General features: G+C 45.3%; 1 protein-coding gene across 5 annotated transcripts in view; it reads right to left on the bottom strand.

The window, feature by feature from the left end:
- The window catches only part of LOC136115742 (CBP80/20-dependent translation initiation factor-like), a 157,550-nt gene that overhangs the window by 77,406 nt on the left and 53,581 nt on the right, over nucleotides 1–26,563 (bottom strand). For all 5 annotated transcript variants that reach the window (XM_071801595.1, XM_071801596.1, XM_071801599.1 and 2 more), the window contains one exon: nucleotides 17,443–17,518. In XM_071801595.1, the coding sequence (XP_071657696.1) occupies nucleotides 17,443–17,518 (76 nt within the window). The remainder of the gene's footprint in view (nucleotides 1–17,442; nucleotides 17,519–26,563) is intronic.

Raw genomic sequence — 26,563 nt, 5'->3', positions numbered from 1 at the left:
TCAAGGGCTTTCTTGGTGTGAGGGGCCTAAAACTGACCACAGGATTCGAGGTTGGGCCTCCCCAGAGCCCAGCACAGGGGGATAGGAGACAACCCAGTGAGCCGGGATGGCTCAAATCTGCCCTTCCCAAACCAAGTCATCAGACACTTGCGTCTCTGTGCTTGGCAGCCTCGGCCTTTCTCCCCTTATCGATGCCAAAAATTAATCATCCATGGCCATTCACCAGCAAGAACACCATGCAAGGAGCAGAACCGTCTCCTCCGCTCTCCCAACAAAGTAAAGTAACAAAAGCAAAGCTCTTCCTCATGCACAAAAAATAAATTCCCACCAACTAAGAAAAGCTGGAGGTTAATATAAATTCCATGGTTTTGAGGGGGAAACAGAGCCCCATTTAAAGACTCGATGGCTAACCACGTTTCCTTTATCTGGCAACTGCCCGCTCCCCCAGCAGAGTTATTGAGGAAGTCAGATGAGCGCTGTATTTGTTCCAGCTGCACATTTCCCTTAACCCCTGGTAGTGGTGTTTTTGAAAACAAAAAAACAAAAAAAAACCCCACAGATCTTGTTTTCTGATGGTGGCTTTTTATTTTCATGCCATGGCTGTAGTTATTAGCTTTTAATGTTGTCATTCATAGATAAAAAATAAAGAAAAAAAATGCAAACTTTGGCATTCTAAGAAGTCCAGGCTGGATGAGCAAAAGGGGGATTAAATTAAATTAAATTCCAAGATTTCAGGATTTAGCTTGGAACAGGAAAGAAGATAAAGCCATTATAAAAGCTTGTGCTAAGACAGGAGTCCTTTTTGTTGTGTTAATGCAGCCACGCAAATTCCTATGAAGATTTATTAGTCAGCTCATATAATCTGCTCCTCTTCCTTTTCTGATGACATCAAGGCTATTTTCCTCTGCTAAAACTTCCCTCTCTCCCAATTAAGAGGAAAAAAATTATTATTTTTTTCTTTCCAATATTATGTTGGTGGTATAAGCAAGGCTACCGGTGAGTCTGACGCCTTCGGAACAGTGAAATATTATACAGACGCTGAAATTTTAGAGACTACGCTGGTAGGATGCTCCCCATAAGGTCCGTGGTACCCAACACTGAATCACCTTGCGGAGCTGGGATACGCCACAGGTTTGCAGCATCGTCTCCTTCCATCATCCCAGACCTGCTAGAGCATCCTCTATCCCATGGGACTTCAGTCTGCTAAAGCATTTATTTTATGCGGAATCTACTCCTAAGTGTATTATTTGTCTTGGCCCCTGGCCAGCCGAGCACTTAGGCACATGCTTAAAGTTAAGCACAAGAGTAAACAGACTGAAGTCAGGGGAACTTAAAATTAAGCACGTATTTCAAGGATTTGCTGGATAAGGGCTTTAACCCCAGCGTGCAGCGTTTAACTGGGATGATTCCCAGCTGATTAGCTCCCCCCTTTCCCCAACCTCCATCAAACCAGGCAACAAACGGTTTCTGTTTTGCCACCACCACGCGAAAGGCTTGGCTTTAAAGAAGCCTTGTCTAGCCTCCAGGAGAAGCATGTCTGTCTTTAATTATACCTGCCTGTGAAATACCTTCCAGAAATCCCCACCCAAACAAAGCCTCAGGAAAGGAAATAACGGAAATTCCTGATGGTTTCCATGGGGAGGGAAACAATCCTAACCAGTGAGATGAAGCACACGTAAGACGAGGCTGATGACTGTTCCTACTGTACATGGCTCCCAACCCGGAGAGAATCCTTAAAGCTCCAGGAGAAACCTGATCTGGATGAAGATGTCCCTGCTCATGGCAGGAGGTTGGACTAGATGAACTTTGAAGGTCCCTTCCAACCCAAACTATTCTGATTCTATGATAGTTCTCATCTCCCAGGGCAGGAGCCTCCTTGAACCTGGCTCCTGGATGCAGCTCTCTGCACACATTAAGTTCTGAAAAGCCTTTTGGTGGACATGCAGGGGATGAAGAGACATGTGGCAACACAAAATCTGTGAAATCACCATGTTTTCCCCCATAGCAAAGCGCAGCAGCCAATGGGGAATCATCCAAGAGGCCACACAGCTTCTAAAGGGCTGGAGGTCACCTCTGTGACTTCTTTTTTTTGCCTTCCATGCCCTTTCATACTTCACTTTATTCCAATTGCATCTACCCATGCTAGGACCTCAGTGGCTGTGGGCACGTGTGCAGGTCTGGCAGAGCAAAACTCCTCTTGTCACAAGGAGGCAACCACTCCAAACAGGCAAGACTTGGAGATATGGACAAAAGAGATGAGCAGAAGATTGGAAACCTGGACACAGAAGATGAAGATTTGCTGTTGATTTCTCCAGAAACAGGATTGTTCTCATCAAGGAGCAGCGACTTGCCCAGACTTGACAGTGGACTTAAGGAATGTCACCAAGTCCTGCTCCCATCCCTTACCTGTCCCCATCTAACTTGTTTCTAACCATCCTGAGCTGGATTATCTGCTCATGAACTCCACTGGTCCTTCTCACCAGGTCATGAGCAGCATAGCAAGGGCACTAAATAACCAAGTACCTTTGGAAAACTGCCTGTAAAAGATGCCTGGATTACTCCATCCAAATTGCAAGCTACTCTAGGTGACCACTAGGTCATCAGTTTTCCCTTTTGATCCAACCTCACATCAGGAAAGCTACCTTAGATCTCCCAGAAGGAGGGCGTGGCCATCAGCTCCTGAACCAACGACTCGCCCAAGATGAACACTGGCAGAATAAATTTGAGTTCTGGCTTGTATGCAAATCCCACCACGAAAAGACATGGCAAGCAGGAAACCAAATAAGGCTATCTACTTCCACTTCAGACAGGAATGGCAGGATGGTTGAGTAGCGAAGGAATTCCACCTCAAACACAGCAGGTTCCCAACCTCATGTACGACTGCAACTCTTGGAGCTACTCCTGATAGATTTTTGTGGCTTCGCTGGCCACAGGCAGCTGGGCACTATGTCCTCTTCTAGATGAGGAAGAACAGCCAAGGAGCTATATCTTGGAAGTCTATCACACTTCACCAAGGTCAACAAAGCTCATGTAATTATCATTTCTTACATGTGTCATTATAATGCTTGGAAACACCACCAAAATTGTGGACCTAGATGTTGTACGCAAAGATCTGGAAGCTCTTCCAACACTAGGAGAAAAGCAGCATAATACCAAGGCTGAAAGAACGCACAGCTTGTTTGCTTTTACCTTCAAACAAGGGTATTGGTTAAAAAAAAAAAAAAAAAAGAGTTTAAATAACAAATCTGTTTGCCTAAGTATTTATAAATAGAACTAAAAATAGTTTTCCTTTAGTTGGAAGGACCCTGTAGTGTGTGTAGTCCCAACACTGTGGCACTGCAAGAGGGGTGGGTGTGAGACCCTGAACTTCTACCTGACCATGTGTGTTCCCACCCCGTCCTTGGGAAGACATGAGGCCATTCTCCTCTGTCACCCTTGGAATCATAGAATGGTTTGGGTTGGAAGGGACCTTCCAAGCTCACCCAGTCCCACCCCTGCCATGAGCAGGGACATCTTCACCCAGATCAGGTTGCTCAGAGCCCCGTCCGGCCTGGCCTGGGATGTCTCCAGGGATGGGGCATCCACCACCTCTCTGGGCAACCTGGGACAGGGTCTCACCACCCTCAGGGGCAACAATTTCTTCATGTCCAGCCTGAATCTCCCTTCCTTTCTCCTTCCTTGATGGGGTCCTGGTCTCTTGACAGTTTTCTATACCCAGGTTTGGTTTTACTTCAGTCCTCAGAGCATTGGTAGAAGAGGAGCTCTCATAAGCGTGCGTGTAGGCGAATGTCCGCGTAGATGTCCACCTGCACCGACAAAGCAGACAAGGGAAAGAGGAGTCGCCGCTGCGCTCTTCAGATCATGTCAGGTCGCACGTACGTTTGAAGTTGGCCACCCAGTTCTACGCATCCAGGAGTAATCTTGTAACGGCAACTTCCTCCACCACTTGCAGAGCTGATCTTCAGGAAAGCTCTGTAGTGCGAGGAAATCCTGACCATCGCCACCAAAGCGTTATCGATACAGCAAGGAGATAATTAATAACAGGAACTGCCTTACAGCAAAAATCACCATTGTGATTCATGTGACTGCTTGGTGTCAAGGTCCAACAAGCTGGAACACAGCGAGGGGAGGTCACACATGTTATTAGATGGTTATTGTCCAAAAAAAAAAAAAGAGGTGGGTTCCTACAATTTGATGAGCATCATCCACTCTCCCTCTGGCAAATGAATCAGGTCTTCAGTGAACGATATGGTTTATTGCGTCTAACTCACGTTCTCATAGAAGGCCACAGGTCCCACCTTCTCCTTTGGGAGACAATCAAATGCCACGGCTGGCAAGTTGACACCTGGAAAATCCTTGGAGCATGCACAACGTGGCAAGCAGCCGAGCATCCTTCAACCCCATCCTTGCTGGAGATCATACCCCACCGGGATGCAGGCTTTGCATGTGCACTACAAGAGCAGCAGATGACCTTTGAAGGACCCTTCTAAACGGTATTATTCTATGATACTATGAAATCCCCCAGCTTGGACAACTGGAGAAATGGAAGAGGTCAAGGGCTGGTGATACAAGGACTCACCAACCCTCTGTGGAAATTTGGCCACTTGTTGAGCAGATGCTGGGGAAGATGCTGTGGTGGCATCATGGAGGAGCCCCTATGCAGGATAAGGGGGTGGATTTCCCCCCATCATGATTTAGATTGGATATTTGGAAAAATTTCTTCCTGGAAAGGGCTCTCAGGCATTGGAACAGGCTGCCCAGGGCAGTGGTGGAGTCACCATCCCTGGAGGGGTTGAACAGATGCGTAGATGAGGTTCTCAGGGATATGGGTTAGTGCCAGGGTTGGGTTAACGGTTGGACTTGATGATCTTGAGGGTCTTTTCCAACCAAAATGATTCTATGAGAAACACCCATCGGTACATTCTCCAAGTGCAACACTACACCAGAAACAGAGCACCCTAGAGACTTAATTTTCTTTATTCTTTCCTTTTTTTTTTTTTTTTTCTTTCAGCAGCTCAGGATTCCTGAGTTCGCAGAGTCTCTTTAACGTCACACATGTGGCTCAGGTCCCTCAGGCCCCAGCAGAAGCAGCCTTGGGATATTTGTGCAGACCCCTCACAATGGAAGGAAGAGGGTGTAGGAGGGAGGATCAGGCTGCTGACCCCTTTATTGTTCTTGGGCCAGAAGAAAGCTTCCTCCTGGCTTAAGAACTGTGGCGCTGAAAACGTTTTCCAGCCAAAACGAGTCAGATAGAGTCACTGGGTGGTGGTTTTTCTATTTTTTTAATTTTTTATTATTTTTTTTCTTTCTCCTTCCCCTGCCTCCCCCTTCAGTCAAGCGATGGGGAGACACAGAGTTGTGCTTCATTCACAAAATACCTGCCGCACATCACGTAGTCCTTCCCCTCAATAGTGGGGAAAGACGCTGTAACCCAAGTAAACGAAAATAAAACTTTCTCTTTTCCTTTCTCTGCAGATTTGGAAAAAAAATAGAAAGGAAGAAAGGACCCTGCTCCCAGACTGACGCCTCCAGCGCGTGCCTGCCGGGGAAGGGGTAGGCGAGGGGGGAGGACAAAACAATGATATGAAAGAAAACAAAACCAGCGAATTCTGCTCCAAAAGGATTAAATGGAGGTTTTCCAAAAAAACACCCCGCCATTATATAATGAGGCTTAACTCAGAGTCACCAGGGTCACACGATGCAGCAGACTGGAAAAACCAAAGTGCAGTGTAGCCTTTTAATTGTTAAGCTAACCATGAAAAAAACGAAATAAAATGGAAAAAATGATGTTGTGATTGCACGACAAGGTGTCCACTCACACACTAATGCTCGGGGTATTTTTTTACCCCCTTTGCTCTTTCTGGCTGAAATCCCATTTTAGTGTGAGTTTGATCCCTCGCCTTTCTGTGTATCAGGGTGGAGACCTGTTTTGTGGGGACGTTGTTGTCACCGGGCAGCGATGCCATGGGGAGCACGGGGACCACATTGGCTCCGAAACCTTAATGCACACGGGGCTGATTTGCACCGAAAGCAAAATAAAGCCCAAGTGGAAACATTTCCCTAGCAATCCAAGTATTAGAACCTATCACTGGGTTTCCAGATCAAAATTTGCATGCAAAGAGATGATTTTTTAGCACGCCGGTTGCATCTACAAGTCAAACCTTGATCCATGGTGACCCACCTTGACCCCAGGTTCTCTGCAGCCTTTGGGCTGAGGTGGTTGCATAATCACAGGCAAACCTATGCCTGGGGAAGGTTAGGTTGCACATGAGGAAAAGGTTCTTCACCCAGAGAGTGCTGGACACTGGAACAGGCTCCCCAGGGAGGTGTCACAGTCCCAAGCCTGACAGTGTTCAAGAAGAGACTGGACAACATCCTCAGACGCATGGTGTGAACTGTGGGGTTGTCCTGTGCAGGGACAGGAGTTGGACTCGATGATCCTTGTGGGTCCCTTCCAACTCGAGACATTCTACAATTCTGCGATTCCTCCATCCTTGACATCTCTCAGCACCATCTACACCAGAGATCTTAGCTGCAGGGCTGAACAAACCCCATGGCCACAGTGGTATGGACACAAACAACCCAAACGAGAAGAAAGTTTTAAAAAAGCCCAGCCTAGCCCTCTGCTTTTGGAAAACCAAGCTTTCATTGACTACAGACCAAATGGCTGGAGCAGACCAGCCATTGCCACCATGCCACAGCATGACCAGAAGGTCCAGCAGCAGTGATGGGACCTGCTGGTACCATCAGGCTGGAGACCTGGAGATCATCCTGGGTTCACATTTTCTTTTAAACGATGACAAATACAAATTTATGCTTCATATGTGAGTCTTAAAAACCAGCATCGGTCCAGATTATCGTTGCAGAGCAACCATGAAACAACAGGCTGGAGTGTCTCTCCTGCTGCTTTTTCAAACCATGTCCATGCAACTACCAACCCCAAACCTTTTCATTCTTATCTAGTAAACATGCAGCAACCCAAACTTGAAGAATACGTATTTTTATGCTGTATTTATTCACAGACCCAAGAGGAAGGTTGGACAAATTATGGCATATGCAGCTTTAAGGAATAATGTCACTCATGGGCACGTGATGTAAGGGTTGGCGATTCCCTCCCTAGCGCCAGCACGCAGAAGCAATTTATATTTTATGAGATATCTGCTTATTATGCCTAGCCAAGGGGTCTTATTTTGCTCAGGCAAAGGGAAACAAGCGGCTCCTATAAGCATAAGTATTTTCTTTCTGTTCGGACAAGGCGCCTAAAAAGAATATACAATGAGAAACTAAATAATCAAGAGGGTCACAAAAGCAGGAAGAAATGAAGCCTTATCATTCTCCAGTGGGTTCTCTGTTCATACGTTACAGGAATTAAAGACAAAAACAACAAAAAGCACCACAAAAGATAAAAATTAGAAAGCATGCCAACAATGAGGAATTTCCAGTAGATGAAGGGCAGAATAACCCTGAGAGAGAAACATGGACACCGGGGCAGCATCATGTGGCCAAAGTCATGGAGACCACGTTCACAGAACCACAGAATGTTAGGGATTGGAAGGGATCTCAAAAGATCATCTAGTCCTGCTCGGGCAGGGGGATTGGACTAGATGATCTTTCGAGGTCCCTTCCAATCCCTAACATTCTGTGATTCTGTGTAGTCCAATCCCCCTGCTGGAGCAGAAACACCCAGATGAGGTTACACAGGAAGGTGTCCAGGCGGGTTTTGAATGTCTCCAGAGAAGGAGACTCCACAACCTCCCTGGGCAGCCTGTTCCAGGCTCTGTCACCCTCACTGTGAAGAAGTTTCTTCTCATATTTAAGTGGAACCTCCTGTGCTCCAGTTTGTAGCCAATGCCCCTTGTTCTATCATTGGTTGTCACCGAGAAGAGCCTGGCTCCATCCTCCTGACACTCACCCTTTACATATTTATAAACATTAATGAGGTTACCCCTCAGTCTCCTCCAAGCTAAAGAGCCCCAGCTCCCTCAGCCTTTCCTCATAAGGGAGATGCTCCACTCCCTTAGTCATCTTTGTTGCCCTGCGCTGGACTCTCTCCAGCAGTTCTCTGTCCTTCTTGAACTGAGGGGCTCAGAACTGGGCACAATATTCCAGATGTGGTCTCACCAGGGCAGAGTAGAGGGGAAGGAGAACCTCTCTAAACCTACTAACCACATCCCTTCTAATACACCCCAGGATTCCATTGGTCCTCTTGGCCACAAGGGCACAGTGTTGGCTCATGGTCATCCTTAAGTCCACCAGGACCCCCAGGTCCCTTTCCCCTACACTGCTCTCCAATAGGTCATTCCCCAACTTATACTGGAACCTGGGGTTGTTCCTACCCAGATGCAAGAGACTACACTTTCCCTTGTTAAATTTCATTAAATTTTTCCCTGCCCAACTCTCCAGCCTGTCCAGGTCTCGCTGGATGGCAGCACAGCCTTCTGGCATGTCAGCCACTCCTCCCAGCTTGGTGTCATCAGCAAACTTGCTGACAGTGCACTCGATTCCCTCATCTAAGTCACTGATGAATATATTGAATAGTACTGGTCCTAGTACTGACCCTTGAGGGACTCCACTAGAAACAGGCCTCCAACTAGACTTTGCCCCATTGACCACAACTCTCCAGCCTGTTCTTCTCACTATTTCTATTAACCCTGATTAAATCCTTCAACCCCACCATCCAGCAAATGCATTTTGGGGATGGCACGGAGTATTTTTTTTCACTGACCAGCACATGTACAGCTCAGCGCTTGCCATTTTTACAGCTGGTGGAGAAGTTCATGGAGTATCTTCAAAAAACCCAAACAAACCCCAAAGGTATTTTTTTAAAAATCATAAAATGAGGGACAATATGAAGGTGGGACTAGGAAGGATCTCTGGTTTACAGAGCTACTGCAGGTGAGAACATAATTTAATTCCCTTCATAAACAGCCTTTATTTTCCCCATGGAAGAGATGTCCAGGCGTTGTGCGCAGCAATAAATTTCCCACTTAAAGGACGATCTTTGACCGAACCACCTTGAATTGCAATAAACACTTATCCTGTCACTAAATACCTATATTTACACCCACAGCTATATATATATCTCCCCAGGCTGGACAGGATTGACTTATCTGCTGCCTCCAGGCAGGAAATTTGCATTTTAAGAACTTCTGGTCTCATTTATTGTATCAGTTTCTATTCCCCTAACATCAGAGGAAAGGTGGGAGAAAGGGAGGGGAGGAGCATCTTGTGTTTAAAAAGAAATTTTTAAATGTGACAGGAAACATTAACCTTATAATTTGTCAGACAAGCAATGAGGACATCCCCCCTTCGCAGGATTTTTAGAGCGATGTGTGTAGGTCCCTCCACCAATGAGGACATTTGCACGTCTCTCTTCTCTGGTCCTGTGGTATGTCTATTTTTTTAGAGAGAAAATTCCTTCCTTCCCCTGATTTTATTAAAAATTCAGGTCTTTCATGGAGAGCGGGGAAGAGGATTAGGATGTGGAAATAGCCAAGCCAGCAGAAATAGCTGCTTGATCAAAGAGACATTGAGGTTTTATTCAGGATCTTTAGAAATCTGGATTTTTTTTCCTCTGCTACTTTTAATAACTTTTTTTTTTAACTTAATCATTACCCCACAATTGGCTTCAGGAAAATATTCAGCAAATTCAAGGGAGTGCAGCAAAAGCCCTCTCAGATTTCTAATGAATCCTCTGGGAAAACGAGGGAGAAAAAGATGTAACACTATTCAGAAGTTAAAATTCAGGCAGAATTTGGGGTGTCTGTGTGTTACAGTCTATAGAAAGGACTAGGAAAACAAAACAAAAGAAAACAAAACCTTTCAAGGCTTGTTTTAGCTACACAAAAGCAATTTTTTTTTTCAAAGGGAAGTCAGTTATAAGGCTGAGAAAAGCCCGTGTTGTTCTCTGGTGTGTTTAAGCCAAAGCTCAATGCAGTGACATTTCTGAGACTCAAATGTCTATTGAGTTATTATTTGTTCCCCATACCCAAATCAGTTAATTCTCCAGAAAACTGCTCTTCTCCAGTCTAAAACTACTTGTGAACTCCTTAAAAGCAAAATAGAGGATCTTTCTTCATCATCCTTCCAGGAACCGCCTTACACATCCAGCTCTCCCATTCTCTTGTCTCATCTCCTTGTGGTCCTAGGTCATAAGCCCAAAACCAACCACCTTCTAAGGATAATCCCAGCCTAGTCCGGCCACTCAGCTGCTTTGTGTCCATCCCTCCATCAGCCTGGCTCAAGGAAAAGCTGCAAAGCAGCCAAATTTCCATTCTTCATCTTTTTTTTTTTTTTTTTTCTTTGTAGCACAAACCAGTTCCTGGTAAACTGGGGTGTAAGGAACAGAGATGGTCCAGCGGTGGACACCATCATGGTCTTCATCTCCCTCCTGCTGAGGTTGGTGTGTCCTTCAATGTGGGGTGGGGACAATGGGGTAGATGGGGGACAGATGGACAAATGGAAACGTGGGTGTTCAGAGGAATATCCTACATTTGATGGGGTAGCATCTTCTGGAGAAAGGAAGGACCCCATAGCACATCTGACACCGCTCCTTGGTGTGAGGAGCATCTCTTCAGCCTGAGCCCTGCCAGAGCATCCCATAGGATGCAGAGTTAAGGATTAATTGTGCAAAAGTGGGATTTCCAAGAGGAGTCGGGGAGGTTTCAGGACATAAGGAAGACCTGGGCTGTGGGGCTTGTCCAACCTCTAGGAACCAGCTCCCCTCAGGGTTGTGCAGACAATGCAATGGTGATGATGACGGGAGCTTCACAGACACCTTCGGTTTTAACCCCACTCTGCTCAGGGTCTCCATCTGCTCTGAGGCACACAACAAAGCATGGTCCTAAATAAATTCAGCCCTGGGTGCAAATACCTTTCTCCTCCGCAAGCCCAACATCTCCCACACTTGATGTGCACCCTGAGGGACAGAGAGCAACATGAAGGAGGGTGTGAGACCAAGTCACCACCCAGTGAGGTTTCTGCTTGGAAAAAAGCCTTTGGAAAAAGCTTCCTCGGCACGGAGCTGTGTTTTCGGGGCCGTGCAACGAGGCTGCAGTGCCCTCTAGTGCTGTTGGAGGTTCCTCTGCCACCAGCCCTGTCCCCTCGGTCACCGAATGTCAAGCCCACCTTGAGAGCTGCAATGTTAAGTCATCTTTGTCCAACCCTTCTTGGACATCCCAAATCCATGTCTCTGAACCCAGCTGACCCAACCAGGGTGTGAGAGAACCCAAACACCTCCCATCCTGCCAGAAGGTCATCACACTCCAAACAACAGGGCAGCCTGGCCCTAACCTTGCTCACCTGACCAGTACCAGCTCCAGGAACCACAATTAAAAAAGCATCTCTGTGCCTACTGGGTTGGGAAGACACCCCCATAAATTACGAGTCAACATCGCTAAGTCTGCTTGAACTGGGTGACAGCCAGAAAAATAAAACCAGCTCTGAGAAGGGAGAGTCTATCTCATTTGTTACAATCAGAAACCAGCTCTGAGTAATAATAATAATAATAATAATAATAATAATAATAATAATAATGGAAATGTCAAAGCTCTTGGCCATTTCCCTGGTGTTTCCTTTGTGCAGTGATGTCTATCATATGATATGGAAGACCATTATAATCTGGAAAACCCACGCAAGTCTCATAAAAACCATCGGGTTTGTAACCTGGTTCGGGGCTCACAGCAACTGTGCTCTACTGTCAGAGCCCAGGCTTGGACTTTATAAAAACCTGTGAGCTGGTGACCTGCATGGAAGATAAGCCAGACTTAGTCTGGACCTCTCCTCTCCAGTGCTTTGGAGATGGCAACTGTCCCACCTGTCTTGGTCAACAGCAGCCTTAACTCTAACATGGGAGTGATACTAAAGGAGTCACAGGTGATCACAGCAATTTGCCCTCTCAGCCCAAGGTCACTGTCAGTTGGATTAAATGCAACAAAAAACAGGCCACAGCAAGACCATATTTTACTGAAAGTCACGGCAGAACAAAAGCTTTTTACTCAGCAGTGGAGATCTGACTCCCAATATGTTGTGACCTATACTCAAGTAAAGCTTGGCTCTTCGACAGGGGCTTTCCACAGTGGTTTTCACAGTTAAAGGATTGGAAAGACCCTTGGGATATGGGAAGTTGGCTTGTTAGATGAGAAACCTTCTCTGAAAGCAATGCTTACATGCTCTGGATGGAATCCAGCAGGATCTGGGGGTGGGGAGAAGAAATCCCCCTAGTTTGGGACTCCTGGGAGTCACCCCAACTTGTTCAGAAGTGTTTGGTAGACACGTAAAGGATGTCAGGGTTGTGATGCCACTATGAGAGAGGAGGGATCTGGGGTGGCTAAAATGAGAACTATCCAACCTTGTAGTGAAGAAAGAGAAGGCAAGAGAGGATGTGGAGACAATTAGGACTCTGTATGGTGATGGTAAATAACATCACCCCACCAAAGAGCTGTCCCTGAGCTCCAAAGAGACCTGTCCCTCTGACACCACTACTCTGGAAGGGTCAGTAGGATCCAGGACCAAACCCTCACATCAGCGCTGGTCACTGACCTCCTCTCCTTGCATGCAGAGTGACAGCAGAGGGGATGCTTACCCACAATCCACCTTTCTCCTCCTGGACACCTGGGTTGGTTTCATCTCTCTTTAGGCACCTCCCATGACTGAACAATCCACGTGTGAGCTGGTCCCTCTGGGCTCCTTGCAGAACCAACAGAGAAAGGACATGGGTGTCCTCATAGAATCATAGAGTCATTTTGGTTGGAAGAGACCCTCAAGATCATCGAGTCCAACCATTACCCCAACCCTGGCACTAACCCATGTCCCTAAAAACCTCATCTCCGTGTCTCTTCAACCCCTCCAGGGATGGTGACTTCACCACTGCCCTGGGCAGCCTGTTCCAATGCCCGACAGCCCTTTCCACAGAGAAATTGTTCCCAAGATCCAACCTCAACCTCCCCTGGCGCAACTTGAGGCCGTTTCCTCTCATCCTGTCGCTTGTTCCTTGGGAGCAGAGCCTGACATCCCTGGCTCCAACATCCTTTCAGGCAGTTGCAGAGAGCGAGAAGGCCTCCCCTCAGCTCCTGTTCTCCAGGCTGAACCCCCCAGATCCCTCAGCTGCTCCCATCGCACTTGTGCTCCAGCCCCTTCCCCGGCTCCGTTCCCTTCTCTAAACTCGCTCCAGCACCTCAAAGGCTTTCTTGGTGCAAGGGGCCCAAAACTGATCTCAGGATTCAAGGTTTGGCCTCCCCAGTGCCCAGTAAAGGCAAAAAAAATGATTCAGATGAGAATCACTCAGCCTTCTCTAGACCTCTATGCAAGACACAACAAATCACACCCCAATATGTTCACACCTCCCCTACAGCAGGAACCACAAGCAACCAACCCACATGCAGACCCCACCTTTACTCGCACGATCTCTGCACTGAATTTTAATGTCTGACTTGCAAGCACTTGTCAATGAGGAGAGGTTGCAAAGAGAGTAGGCAAGGACACCTGTTAGGTGCCTAAATTCAGATGGGATGCCAGCATGGTCAGGAATCCTGGTGCTTCTAAGCCTGTTTGGACAAAGTCAGAAGGACAATGGTGCTAAGAGGAACGTGAACGATTTACAGAGTCTGCCTTTTCCCTAAGGCGCTGCTCCCTTGTTTCTCATCCAACGAGGAAGCTGGATGACAACTGTAGCCAGAAGAGAAACAAGCACTTTATTGTAACTCTGAGCATATGATAAAAAGGGTCAAAAATGAGTACGGAAATGGAAGGAGATGAGCAGCAAATTATAAGACGCCAAACAAAACAATATCAATACAGTCTTCCAAGTTTATCCCACAGCACCAGTATGCCTTTTAAAAGTGCCACGTAATTTCTGTCTCCTAAAACACATGATAAGGAGCAGTTGGCCAGCAAAGTCATGGCCACACCATTTGGAGGAGGACGGACTCACCCTGAAGGCACAAATCCAGCAAATTGAAAGCAAAAAACTGCAAAATGTCAGCCAAGAAACCACTTGGGATGTGTCCCAAAACTCTCCGCTGGTGTCGAGCAGCATTCACGGTGTGAAATGCAGCCTCCTGTGCCCTTTGTGAGCTATAGCAGCTTCACAGGAAGGATGGGGGATATCTTGTAGGACATCAACCTTTGGGTTGTCTTCTCTGGTAAGGAGAGTTTGCCAAGGGCTTGCAGTCTGAAGACCATATGGGGTATTCGGCTGTGACACATCCAAGCCTGAAAATCTTCCCAAGCGTTTGCCAAAGGGAGCAAAAGCAAAATGTACTGACTCAGTCCTCCCCGTGATGTCCTCGTGACATCAAGATGGTTACATGGTCTCCAACAACCCAGCTGAGGTGAGGATGATGAAGATGGGCTCTGCATCTGAGCTGCGTCTCTCTAATGTGGCAGACAACTGATCCTCCCTGGCATGCAATAAAAAAATCAGATCTTATGAATGGGGAATACTTATCTTCAAAAGATTATTTTTTTTCTAAACTCTATTTTTTTGGCAGCACTTAGGGGAATTAGTGTCCAAATCCAACTACAGACTCCTATGAGTAAGGAGAGATGAAGAGGTCACGGCTCACGAGTTGAGCCAAAGCAATGACCTCATGAGCTCCTAGCCATGAAGATTTCAACAAAAAAAGCCTATTTACCAGTAAAAACAAGCATCCCAGGTGAGATTTGAGACAGGGCAGGAGGAACCTTCAAAATACCAGTTGTCCCAAAGGAATTGTGTCCAGTGCTGAAGCGGAGCCGAATTCTCCTGCCTGTGTCCAGAAGATGGCAGAACACGCCATGCCACAGATCTCCATGCCACAGATCTTCGGAGTGATGCAAACATTCTCTAATTTCAAAATAAAAGTCTGCTGATGAGCATTTTTCCCTCATTTATAAAGAAAAAGGGATTTGGGGGAGGTTGTTTTTGGTTTTTGTTAATTTTTTTAACCTTTTCATTGCCAAATAGTTATAGGCTTTCCTTGCAATATTTTGTTAAAATCCTATTGATAGATTCCAGCAGCAAAACTCAAGTATATATATTAATGTCCAGATATCCAGAATATTCTGCTTAACCCATTAGGGGGGGGTCACTGTATCTTTCTGTAGAGATACATACGCAGAAATTAGTGCTAAATTAATGTCCTGTGTCCATCACACCATCAAAGGAACCTACATTTCCAAAGCAGCCTGCATGTAAGACTCATTAAATCTCTCAAATTTGGTGGTCTGAACCCAAAAAGCCTCTTCCTCAGGATATGCTGCAAACATAACCGCAATGTGGGAAAGCCCCATGGAAAATGATTTTTTCTTCTGTATGCTCAGATGAATATTTTCCCTTATGCCTCCACGCACTGTGCTCCACAGAGACATTTAAAACGAGGGATAAAGACCAGCAAAATCACTGTCGGCATCGCACGATCGTGTTTAAATCCAGTTAACAATATGTCAGGATTAAACCAGCTGTCTGCAAGAATTTCACTTGTCAATGCCAAACGAGACAAATCCTCACCCAGAACTACCCAGCTCCTCATTCCTACACACAAAATAATGTAGTATAAGCACAAATAAAACACCAAATCCAGCATTCCCACCAGGTCTTCCAGCTTAGAGCTGCCACACTAAGAATTAAGCTGGATACTAAGATGTATTTTGGAATTAATTCGCTGGAATCAATGGACTCAACCTGGTGTTACAACAGGACGAGGAGACAACCAGACCAAGAGGACCTGGCGTATTTTGTAGCTATCAATTATAAAAGACAAACCCTAGAGGAAAATGTCAGTTCCTCGCACCAAAGATTCATAGAATCATTTTGGTTGGAAAAGACCCTCAAGATCATCAAGTCCAACCGTTAACCCAACCCTGGCACTAACCCATGTCCCTGAGAACCTCATCTCCACATCTGTTCGACCCCTCCAGGGATGGTGACTCCACCACTGCCCTGGGCAGCCTGTTCCTGTGGGAGATTTGAAGGATTTTCTTGAGGTTGTTGTGTGGATGGGTTTCTATTAGATGGAGATTTATTTCTCAACTAGCCAGGCCCAAAGGAATTTCAAGGCCACTTCGAAAGCTGAAAACAGGACCTGCTGTGGGAGTGAGGCAGTTCTACAATAACAGGGCCTCAACATGACGTAAATCAACAGACCCATTAGCAGTGAGACTCGGGCGCGTGGACAGCTCATGAACATGGACAATATCCAATCAGCTAATGCATGCTTGGAGTGTGGATGCGTGATCAGGAAATAACTGCATATATAAGGAGGCTTGTTTCTGTAATAAATGGCTTCGCTTGAATTCATATTGGATTGTGTGGAGTCCATGAGTTTTCACCCTCACATGTTCCAATGCCTGACAGCTCTTTCTGGGAAGAAATTTTCCCTCTTATCCAATCTAAACCTCCCTTGGTGCAACTTGAGGCTATTTCCAATTATTCCTCAGGGAAGATAACCTTATTTTGCAGAATTACTGGAGTCTGTATCAGCTGACTGATGTTTTCTCCCTGTGACCTAAAGTCCAGACATACCAAGGATGCTGCCAAAATCAGCAACTCTTCTCCACTCCTTCCACTGGTTTGTGTATTTAGTGCCAGCTACCTCATCCAAAAGAAACAGTAAAGCGGATCATCACATGGTTTGCAGGACGAGCAAAGTTTTTCCTTCACACAGTGCATGAGCAAGAAGCCCAGTGAGCTCTTTGCTCATCACAGAAAAAGGCGATGCTGCCGCAGCATGTGAGACATCTCCATCCTTTCCTTCTGCAGGCAAAGGGGAGAATTCAGCAAAATCGTGCCGAGCACCCTCAGAAACTTGCCCATCAGCTACTTTGAGGACTAGGGCTCTGGAAAGTGAAAAATTATATGATTCTGACAAACTGACCTATTCAATAGGATTTCTTAACTGAAGGCCTCGTCCTGTCATTCCCCAACTTTCGAGCACCAAATGTCATTTAAGCAGAATTACTAAAATCAGGTTGTAGAGACAGACTTGGAGAAGAAACAGGATAGAGAAAACTTACAAGTCGATGAGCATTGCATATAAACATACACACACCCCATAGGGGAAACATCTGGATCAGCACATCATCACCACTGGCTTCTTGGCCACAATTTATTTTGGAGCTTTCAGGAGCCTTGATGGTTTTCAGAACCTCCTTTCCTAAAATATATGAGCCCTGTGTCCATGTATGGGTATAAACATATGTATATTTGTCTGTATATATATACTGCCTTCAACGTTTTGCCTCCCAATGAAGTCTCTGCAGTAACTACCCTTGCCCAGTACTTGCTGAAATCACCGCAGAATTATCCATCACAAAGCCCAAAGAACCACAGCTCAGAGCATCCAGCCCAGATTTTCCCACTTCGGGGAAAGGTTTTCCGCTTCTGGGAAAGATTTCCTAAAGAAAAGTAAGGCAGAAAAGCTTCTGGTCTCCACCGTACTGTGAGGAGACGTCCTTGTCACCTACCTGCCACACTGGAAGGACTTTCTCTATGTCGTTCAAGTTGATGCTGTTGCCGTCCTCGTATTTCCCTTTTCCAAGCCTGTGGCAGGAAGAAAACAAAAAGAAAACTGAGTGAAACCTCGCTGGAGGCAAAGTTCATTTTCTATTATGGCACATGAGGAAGATGAGTTCATCCTGCAAAGGACTCTCTTGAAAACAAAGTAGCTCTCAGAAGTGAGCGAGCTGTCTCTCTAAAACAGTCCCACGTGAGTGTAAAGCCATTAATACAAGATTAAATGTTTTTCCCAGTCCTCTCCATCTACACCATCCACCACAGCATTCAAATGCTTTGGGTAATAGTAGCAGTGAGAAAATCAAAAGCAGTTCCAAGCAGAAGCATTGGGGGATTTGATTCTCAGACCAAGTAAAACTGAAAGCTCAACCCACCTGGAAAAAACCAAAACAATACAATACAAAACAAATGAGGACACAAAAATGTAATGAAAACTGTTTCCTTTGAAGAATTGCTCATTTGTTAGTCTCCACGGGAGCTCCTGTTCCCCTGCTGAGAAAGGTGTCGGTGAAAAAGCACAAATGTCCATTGCGGACAGCAAACAGTGATCGATATAAAATACAAACATACAGTTTGAAATGTGAAAAAAAAGGGGGTGAGAAGCCGAGCACTGACAGACCAAACACATAGCTAGTAGATGAAGGATTTTCTTGTAACAAGAAAGGAAAAAAAAAAAAATCCGAAGATAACTACTAGCTGGATGCAAGGAGTTTGTAATGATACAGAAGAAAAAATAGTCAATAAATACCCTTCTACATTTATAAACTATTTTTATAATGCAAGAATGATAATGTATTTTTTGGTCAATTAGTGACATATTATTAAATAATATATATTAGACAGAAACTTTGATAGCAGCAGGTCCAGGTAATTAGTGCCTTGAAGTCAGAGAACAACAGATCTTGGTGGAATTACAGCAAATGGGGTAATAAAAAAGGCAGAAAAATTGAATATGCTGAGGTACCAGGCTTGAAAAACCACCAAGCTGAATGGAAACGCTTAGTTTAACTAGTACTCTAATCAATTTATTGGAAATCAAAGGTGTTCAACGGTGGACTTGCCCTCACAGATGAAACAGTGACTTTGATTTGCAAAGACAAAAATGTCTGTGTGTATATGTGTGTATATATAGATATGTGTGTATATATATATATATATATATATGTAAAGAAAAAAAATATATATGAGGGGGATGAGGAGGCACAGCTGAGCCTGAACTCAAAAGAGGTGGTTGAGAAATTTAATCTTAGAGTCCTGGGAAAAACTAAAGTGATAAACGGGGTTTGGGAGATATCTGGAATGAAGAGAAAAATATCAGCTACAAAAGCTGGTTTGAACTGGAAGAGGTAAATTACAGCAAGAGCTAATGCTGGAAATGAAAGGTGGATAAATTCAGGTCAGAAATGAGGTAAAGTTGTCTTGTTTTCCTTAACCACTCCACTTCATAGCACCAAACTCAGTATCTGCAAATAAAATCTAATGTTTTTCTGGAGGAAAATGCTTCAGCCCAGCAAAAGACACTTGAGGTCAATCAGCTGGATGCAATTACTGGCTGTCCTGGTTTTGTTAAAAACAAGTTTCTTTTTTAGTGAATTTGCCTGTCAGCTAAAGCCTTCATGTTAGCTGCATTTTCCTGGAGAACCCAACACATGTTTTGGTTAAACCTAGCAATGGAATGCAAACTTATTGATAAGCACGGATGGACATCTCGCGAGAGGGGCAACAAGAAACTGATGATCGAGAGACTGACCAACGGTGTATAACATTCCATTCACGTGAATACTTCATATAAAAGTGGGAGATCACAAGGATCTCGGCCCTTTGCTCTCTTTCCCTTTTTCCTCATGGCTGACATTAGGAGAGGACCTTGCTGGTCGTCCCTGCGAACTGAGGCCTAGTGAGAGACTGAATCCAGCTCCAGTTGGCTACAGAGTCTAATCCAGGACTTTGGGTGCTGGCTCTGCAGTTGCTGAGACTTTCAAGATTGGTTTTGTATATTTTGTATTATTTTCTCTATTCTTATTAGTAGCATTAGTAAAACATCTTTAACTTTTCCAACTCTCTTCTCTCTGTCCTTCTTTCCCTCCCGATCGCCTGTCCTGAGTGGGAAGGGGGGAGAGGGAGGGACAAAAGGGGGAAGTGGGGGGGGGGGGGGAGCAGGTTAACAATACATCTGCCAGGGTTTGATTGTCACCCCGCAATCTTAACCCTCGACAGATAATTGGCGCCCAACGTGGGGCAAGAGAAAGGGGTAAATTTGGAGATTTTTGGCTTTTCTACTGCTCTGACGTACCTTTCAATTTTCTTGGCACGGTGCCAACTCATAGAGTTGTGATACTTGCACGTCTATTTGATTCGGATATTATTTAGTCATGATGATGATCCTGTGTGGTTTGGCACTGGTTTATTTCATTATGCTGCAGCCGCTAATGTATTTTTACTCGTTTTTGCTTTACCTTGAAAAACCTCCAGGAGAGATAAATACGGCTCTATATTTGCTAATTGGTCAAGCGAATCTTTAGAAAGACTGACTAACAATACTTTTGTGTTTTCGCTAGGACAGTTTGCAAATGTTTTAGAGAACTTTGAATATCCTTGGAGCTTTGATAGAACTGTGATGGTGTTATCTGGTTTGCTGAATGTGTGTCAGTTTGTGTTACTGTTAAGAGAAATGAGGTTCAATAGGAGGTTTGCGTCTCTTTTTATTCCTGAGATTTGCAGTGCGTCTTTGGAAGCTTTAGCAAAAAACACTCCTAGCCGCTCGAGAAAAGGCAAAACAGCCAAAGCTGCTGCTGCAGCCACTGCCCCCCCAACCGCGGCTTCACAGGCTGAAGCTACAGCTCCTCCACAGAGCTCCTCTGCCAAGGTCGCTGCAGATAACGTTACTTCTCCAGCCTCAAAGGCTAACAAGGCAGCCCCCCCGTCTTCACACACTGCTCACTGTTGCTGCTGTAACCACAGCAATCACTGTGACAGTCATTCAGACTCTGAAAATGAATCAAATGATGGTGAACTCATATCAGCATCAGTTGCTGGTTGTAAGAAAGTCACTAGAAAGACTACCCGTGCAGCAGGTGATGGCACAGGGCCAACATCAACCCAAGGGGCAGCATCAGGACAGGGAGGAGATGAAGTGACCACCACTCGGTCCTTTTCTCCAGGTGAGCTGAGAGATCTGCGAAAAGACTTCGGTCGTCGTGAAGGCGAGAATATTTTAACTTGGCTGCTGCGATGCTGGGACAATGGGGCAGAAACAATTGAATTAGAAGGTGGTGAAGCCAGGCAGCTGGGATCTCTGTCAAAAGATTCCACCATTGATAGGGCAATTTCAAGAGAGTCTAATGCCGCTACTCTCTGGACCCGACTCCTGGCAGCTATGAAAGTCAGATTTCCCTACAAGGAAGATTGTATATCCAAGTTAGGGAAATGGAATACTATGGAGAGAGGTATCCAGTTCCTGAGAGAATTAGCTGTGCGAGAGATCATCTATCTAGGACCAAACAGCCAAGAGGGGACAGACCCAGATAGAATCAATTGTACAAAATCTATGTGGCGCAGATTTGTACAAAGTGCACCACCTGCATATGCTAAGTCATTGGCAGGAATGGTCTGGTCAGCTAGAGGTGTACAAGAAATTAATGAAGTGATTGAGCAGCTCCGGTACTTTGAGGACAGCCTTGCTGGTTCTCTATGGGCTTGTGTCTCTGCTGTGGAGAAACTGTGTGAAAAATCTGATGACCGGTTTGAAAAGCTGTTGCAAGAAATCAAAGAGCTCAGAGAAGACTCGTACCGTTCACGACCTGCACAAACCTATGTTTCAGCTGTTAGGAGAAGGCGTTTCCAATCTCGAGAGAGAGGGCAGAGACAGCCCACAAAAAGAGGTTCACTGTGGTTCTTCCTACATGAGCAGGGAGAAAACATGAACAAGTGGCATGGAAGGCCTACCTCAGAACTTCAAGAACGAGTACGTGAGCTAAAAGGAAAAACTCCTAGGAAGGTGGCTGCTCCAGTTTACAAAAGGAGCAGAAGAGATTCTGATGCTCTTGAAGGAACCTCTAATTCACACCCAGAGACTGTGCAAAACAGGAATTAGAGGTGCCCTGCCTCCAACCAGGTGGAGGAAAGGGATAACAGAGTTTATTGGACTGTACAAATACTATGGCCTGGTACAACACAACCCCAGGAGTACAAAGCTTTAGTGGACACTGGTGCTCAGTGCACAATAATTCCTTCTAATTATAAAGGAACGCAATCCATCAATATTGTTGGAGTGACTGGGGGATCCCAGGAACTGACTGTTGTAGAGGCTGAAATGAGCCTAACTGGAAAAAACTGGCAAAAGCATCCCATTGTGACTGGTCCAGATGCTCCATGCATCCTTGGTATAGACTACCTCAGGAGAGGGTATTTTAAGGACCCAAAAGGGTATAGGTGGGCATTTGGTATAGCAGCTGTGGACACTGAGAAAATTGAACAGCTGTCTGATTTGCCTGGTCTTTCAGATGACCCTTCTGTTGTAGGACTGCTGAGGGTTGACGATCAGCAGGTGCCAATTGCTACCACAACGGTGCATCGCCGGCAATATCGCACCAATCGAGACTCTTTGATTCCTATCCAGAAGCTGATCCGTCAATTGGAAAGCCAGGGTGTGATCAGTAAGACTCGCTCACCTTTTAACAGCCCAATCTGGCCAGTGCCTAAGTCTAGTGATGAGTGGAGACTAACTGTAGACTATCGTGGCCTGAATGAAGTTACACCACCACTGAGTGCTGCTGTGCCTGACATGCTAGAACTGCAATTTGAACTGGAGTCAAAGGCAGCCAAGTGGTATGCTACAATTGACATTGCTAATGCATTTTTCTCTATTCCTGTAGCAGCAGAGTGCAGGCCACAGTTTGCTTTCACCTGGAGGGGCATCCAGTATACATGGAATCGCTTGCCCCAGGGGTGGAAACACAGTCCTACCATCTGCCATGGACTGATCCAGACCACGCTGGAGCAAGGTGAAGCTCCAGAACACTTGCAATATATTGATGACATCATTGTATGGGGCGACACAGCAAAAGAAGTCTTCGAGAAAGGTGAGAGAATAATTCATATTCTTTTGGATGCTGGTTTTGCCATAAAACGAAGCAAGGTCAAGGGACCTGCATGAGAGATCCAGTTTTTAGGAATAAAATGGCAAGATGGCCATCGTCAGATCCCAATGGATGTGATCAACAAAATTGCAGCAATGTCTCCACCTACTAATAAGAAGGAGACACAGACTTTCTTGGGCGTTGTAGGTTTTTGGAGAATGCATATTCCTGACTACAGCCACATTGTGAGCCCTCTCTATCGAGTGACTCGTAAAAAGAACCAATTTGAGTGGGGCCCTGAACAACAACAAGCCTTTGAACAAATTAAGCGTGAGATAACTCATGCGGTGGCCCTTGGACCAGTCCGAACTGGACTAGATGTTAAAAATGTGCTCTACACCGCAGCCGGAGATAATGGACTTACCTGGAGCCTCTGGCAGAAAGCACCAGGAGAAACCCGAGGTCGACCCTTAGGTTTTTGGAGTCGAGGATACAAAGGATCTGAGGCCAACTATACTCCAACTGAAAAGGAGATACTAGCACCATATGAAGGAGTTCGAGCTGCTTCAGAAGTGATCGGCACTGAAGCACAGCTCCTCCTGGCACCTCGACTGCCGGTGCTGAACTGGATGTTCAAAGGGACGGTTCCCTCTCCACATCATGCAACCCAAGTTACATGGAGTAAATGGATTGCACTGATCACACAACGAGCTCGAATTGGAAGTCCCAACCGCCCAGGGATATTAGAAGTGATTACAGACTGGCCAGAAAGCAAAGACTTTGGGATGTCTCCAGATGAGGAGGAAGTAAAACGTGCTGAAGAAGCACCACCATATAATACGCTTTCAGAGACTGATAAGCAGTATGCACTGTTCACAGATGGATCCTGTCGTCTTGTAGGAAAACATCGAAGGTGGAAAGCTGCTGTGTGGAGTCCCACACGACAAGTTACAGAAGCCACTGAAGGACAAGGTGAATCCAGTCAGTTTGCAGAAGTGAAAGCCATCCAGCTGGCTTTGGACATTGCTGAACGAGAGAAGTGGCCAATACTTTATCTCTATACTGACTCATGGATGGTAGCAAATGCCTTGTGGGGGTGGCTACAGCAATGGAAGAAAAGCAACTGGCAGCGCAGAGGTAAACCCATTTGGGCTGCCACACTGTGGCAAGACATTGCTGCTCGGCTAGAGAGCCTGCCTGTGAAAGTTCGTCATGTAGATGCTCATGTGCCTAAAAGTCGAGCCACCGAGGAACATCTAAACAACCAACAAGCAGATCAAGCTGCTAAGATTAAAGTAGCTGAGGTGGACTTGGACTGGCAACATAAAGGTGAACTTTTCCTAGCTCGGTGGGCCCATGGTGCTTCAGGGCATCAAGGTAGAGATGCAACATACAAATGGGCTCGTGATCGAGGGGTGGATTTAACTATGGACACTATTTCACAGGTTATTCATGAATGTGAAACTTGCGCCGAAATCAAACAAGCAAAACGGTTAAAACCTGTATGGTATTGGGGGCGATGGTTAAAGTATAAGTATGGAGAAGCTTGGCAGATTGATTATATTACACTTCCACAAACACGTCAAGGTAAGCGTTATGTACTTACAATGGTGGAAGCAACCACTGGATGGTTGGAAACATATGCCGTACCTCATGCTACAGCCCGAAATGCTATCTTGGGCCTTGAGAAGCAAGTCCTTTGGCGGCACGGTACGCCAGAAAGAATTGAATCAGACAATGGTACTCATTTCAAAAACAGTATTATAGACAATTGGGCCAAAGAACATGGTATTGAGTGGGTATATCATATTCCATATCATGCACCAGCCTCTGGGAAAATTGAAAGGTACAATGGTTTGTTAAAAACTACACTAAAGGCACTTGGTGGTGGAACCTTTAAAAACTGGGATTCACATTTAGCAAAAGCCACTTGGTTGGTCAACGCTAGGGGATCAACCAATCGAGCCGGGCCTGCCCAATCAGAAATTCTACGGACTGCAGAAGGAGATGAAGTCCCTGTAGTACACATGAAAAATATCTTAGGAAAGGCAGTCTGGGTTACTCCTGCCTCAGGCAAAGGCAAACCTATTCGTGGGATTGTTTTTGCCCAGGGACCTGGCAGCACCTGGTGGGTGATGCTTAAGGACGGAGAAGTTCGGTGTGTACCTCAAGGGGATTTGATTTTAGGTGAAAATATGCAATGCTGAACTGTATGATGTGAATTGCCGCACTAACAATGTTTAATAAGTGTCTTTCAGATCAAGACAATGGTGATGAAACTAGAGCTAGCTTCTTCGAGTGGCGCCCGACACCTTCTTCGAAGTTGGTGTCCTTAACCCACAAACAGTGGTCATGAGATGCACTTGTACCATTTTTCCTGCCCTGGGAGACTGTTGTGACAAAAAGAACTTAATGAACTTTTCAAAGGATGGTCCACTGATTAATTACTCCTGTGTATATATGTACATATATATATATATAGAGTAGTAGTGATTAATTAGATTGTATTGATAGATTGTATTGATAAGGTTTAAGTATTCAGTGAATGGCATATTATAAGGGGTGGAATGTCCTGGTTTTGTTAAAAACAAGTTTCTTTTTTAGTGAATTTGCCTGTCAGCTAAAGCCTTCATGTTAGCTGCATTTTCCTGGAGAACCCAACACATGTTTTGGTTAAACCTAGCAATGGAATGCAAACTTATTGATAAGCACGGATGGACATCTCGCGAGAGGGGCAACGAGAAACTGATGATCGAGAGACTGACCAACGGTGTATAACATTCCATTCACGTGAATACTTCATATAAAAGTGGGAGATCACGAGGATCTCGTCCTTTTGCTCTCTTTCCCTTTTTCCTCATGGCTGACATTAGGAGAGGACCTTGCTGGTCGTCCCTGCGAACTGAGGCCTAGTGAGAGACTGAATCCAGCTCCGGTTGGCTACAGAGTCTAATCCAGGACTTTGGGTGCTGGCTCTGCAGTTGCTGAGACTTACAAGATTGGTTTTGTATATTTTGTATTATTTTCTCTATTCTTATTAGTAGCATTAGTAAAACATCTTTAACTTTTCCAACTCTCTTCTCTCTGTCCTTCTTTCCCTCCCGATCGCCTGTCCTGAGTGGGAAGGGGGGAGAGGGAGGGACAAAAGGGGGAAGTGGGGGGGGGGGGGAGGAGGTTAACAATACATCTGCCAGGGTTTGATTGTCACCCCGCAATCTTAACCCTCGACACTGGCCAACCTTGGGCAAGCGATCAGGAACAAAATGGTCTCTGGTGTTTGAAGGGTCGAAACATGTTCTGAACAGCATCTTTCCCTTTTTTTTTTCCTATTAAATTTTTCATTGCACAGCTAGTATGTTAAAAAAAAAAATAGAAATAACTTGAAAAGTTAAAAAATAAAAAAATTGGTTGTGTTCCCTCTATTCTAGTGTAAGTTACATACATGATCTGCATTTAGGAAGACACGTTGCTTGTTCTCGTGGCATCTGTTTAACTTTTCTGCACATACACTAATTATTATTGGATTTTTACAGATGTAATATCTAGGAATGATTAAGTATCTCCTGTCTGTCCTGCTTTTTCTATTTGTTTGCACCCTGGGCATTCACAGTACCCAAGAACCAGAGGCAGAACATAGAATTATAGAATCATTTTGGTTGGAAGAGACCTTCAAGATCATTGAGTCCAACTGTAACTGTCACTAAACTGTCCCTAAGACCCTCATCTCCACATCTGTTCAACCCCTCTAGGGATGGTGACTCCACTACTGCCCTGGGCAGCCTGTTCCAATGCCCAATAACCCTTTCCGGGAAGAAATTGTTCCCAAAATCCAATCTAAACACAAAGCAGACCCTGCTGCATCCTCCCTATACATAGCAGGTGTTGCTGGTAGGATCACCTGGCAAGTGCCATCAACCATGGAACACATTATATCTTATCTTACGGAGAGCCTTTCATCTCATTTTTCATCTGTAGAAATGGGAGCAAACATGAC

Source organism: Patagioenas fasciata, chromosome W, assembly GCF_037038585.1.
Source record: "Patagioenas fasciata isolate bPatFas1 chromosome W, bPatFas1.hap1, whole genome shotgun sequence".
In the NCBI taxonomy this organism is placed as follows: domain Eukaryota; kingdom Metazoa; phylum Chordata; class Aves; order Columbiformes; family Columbidae; genus Patagioenas; species Patagioenas fasciata.
Note: the sequence above shows the minus strand (reverse complement) of the source record. Positions and strands in the feature narration are given on the sequence as shown.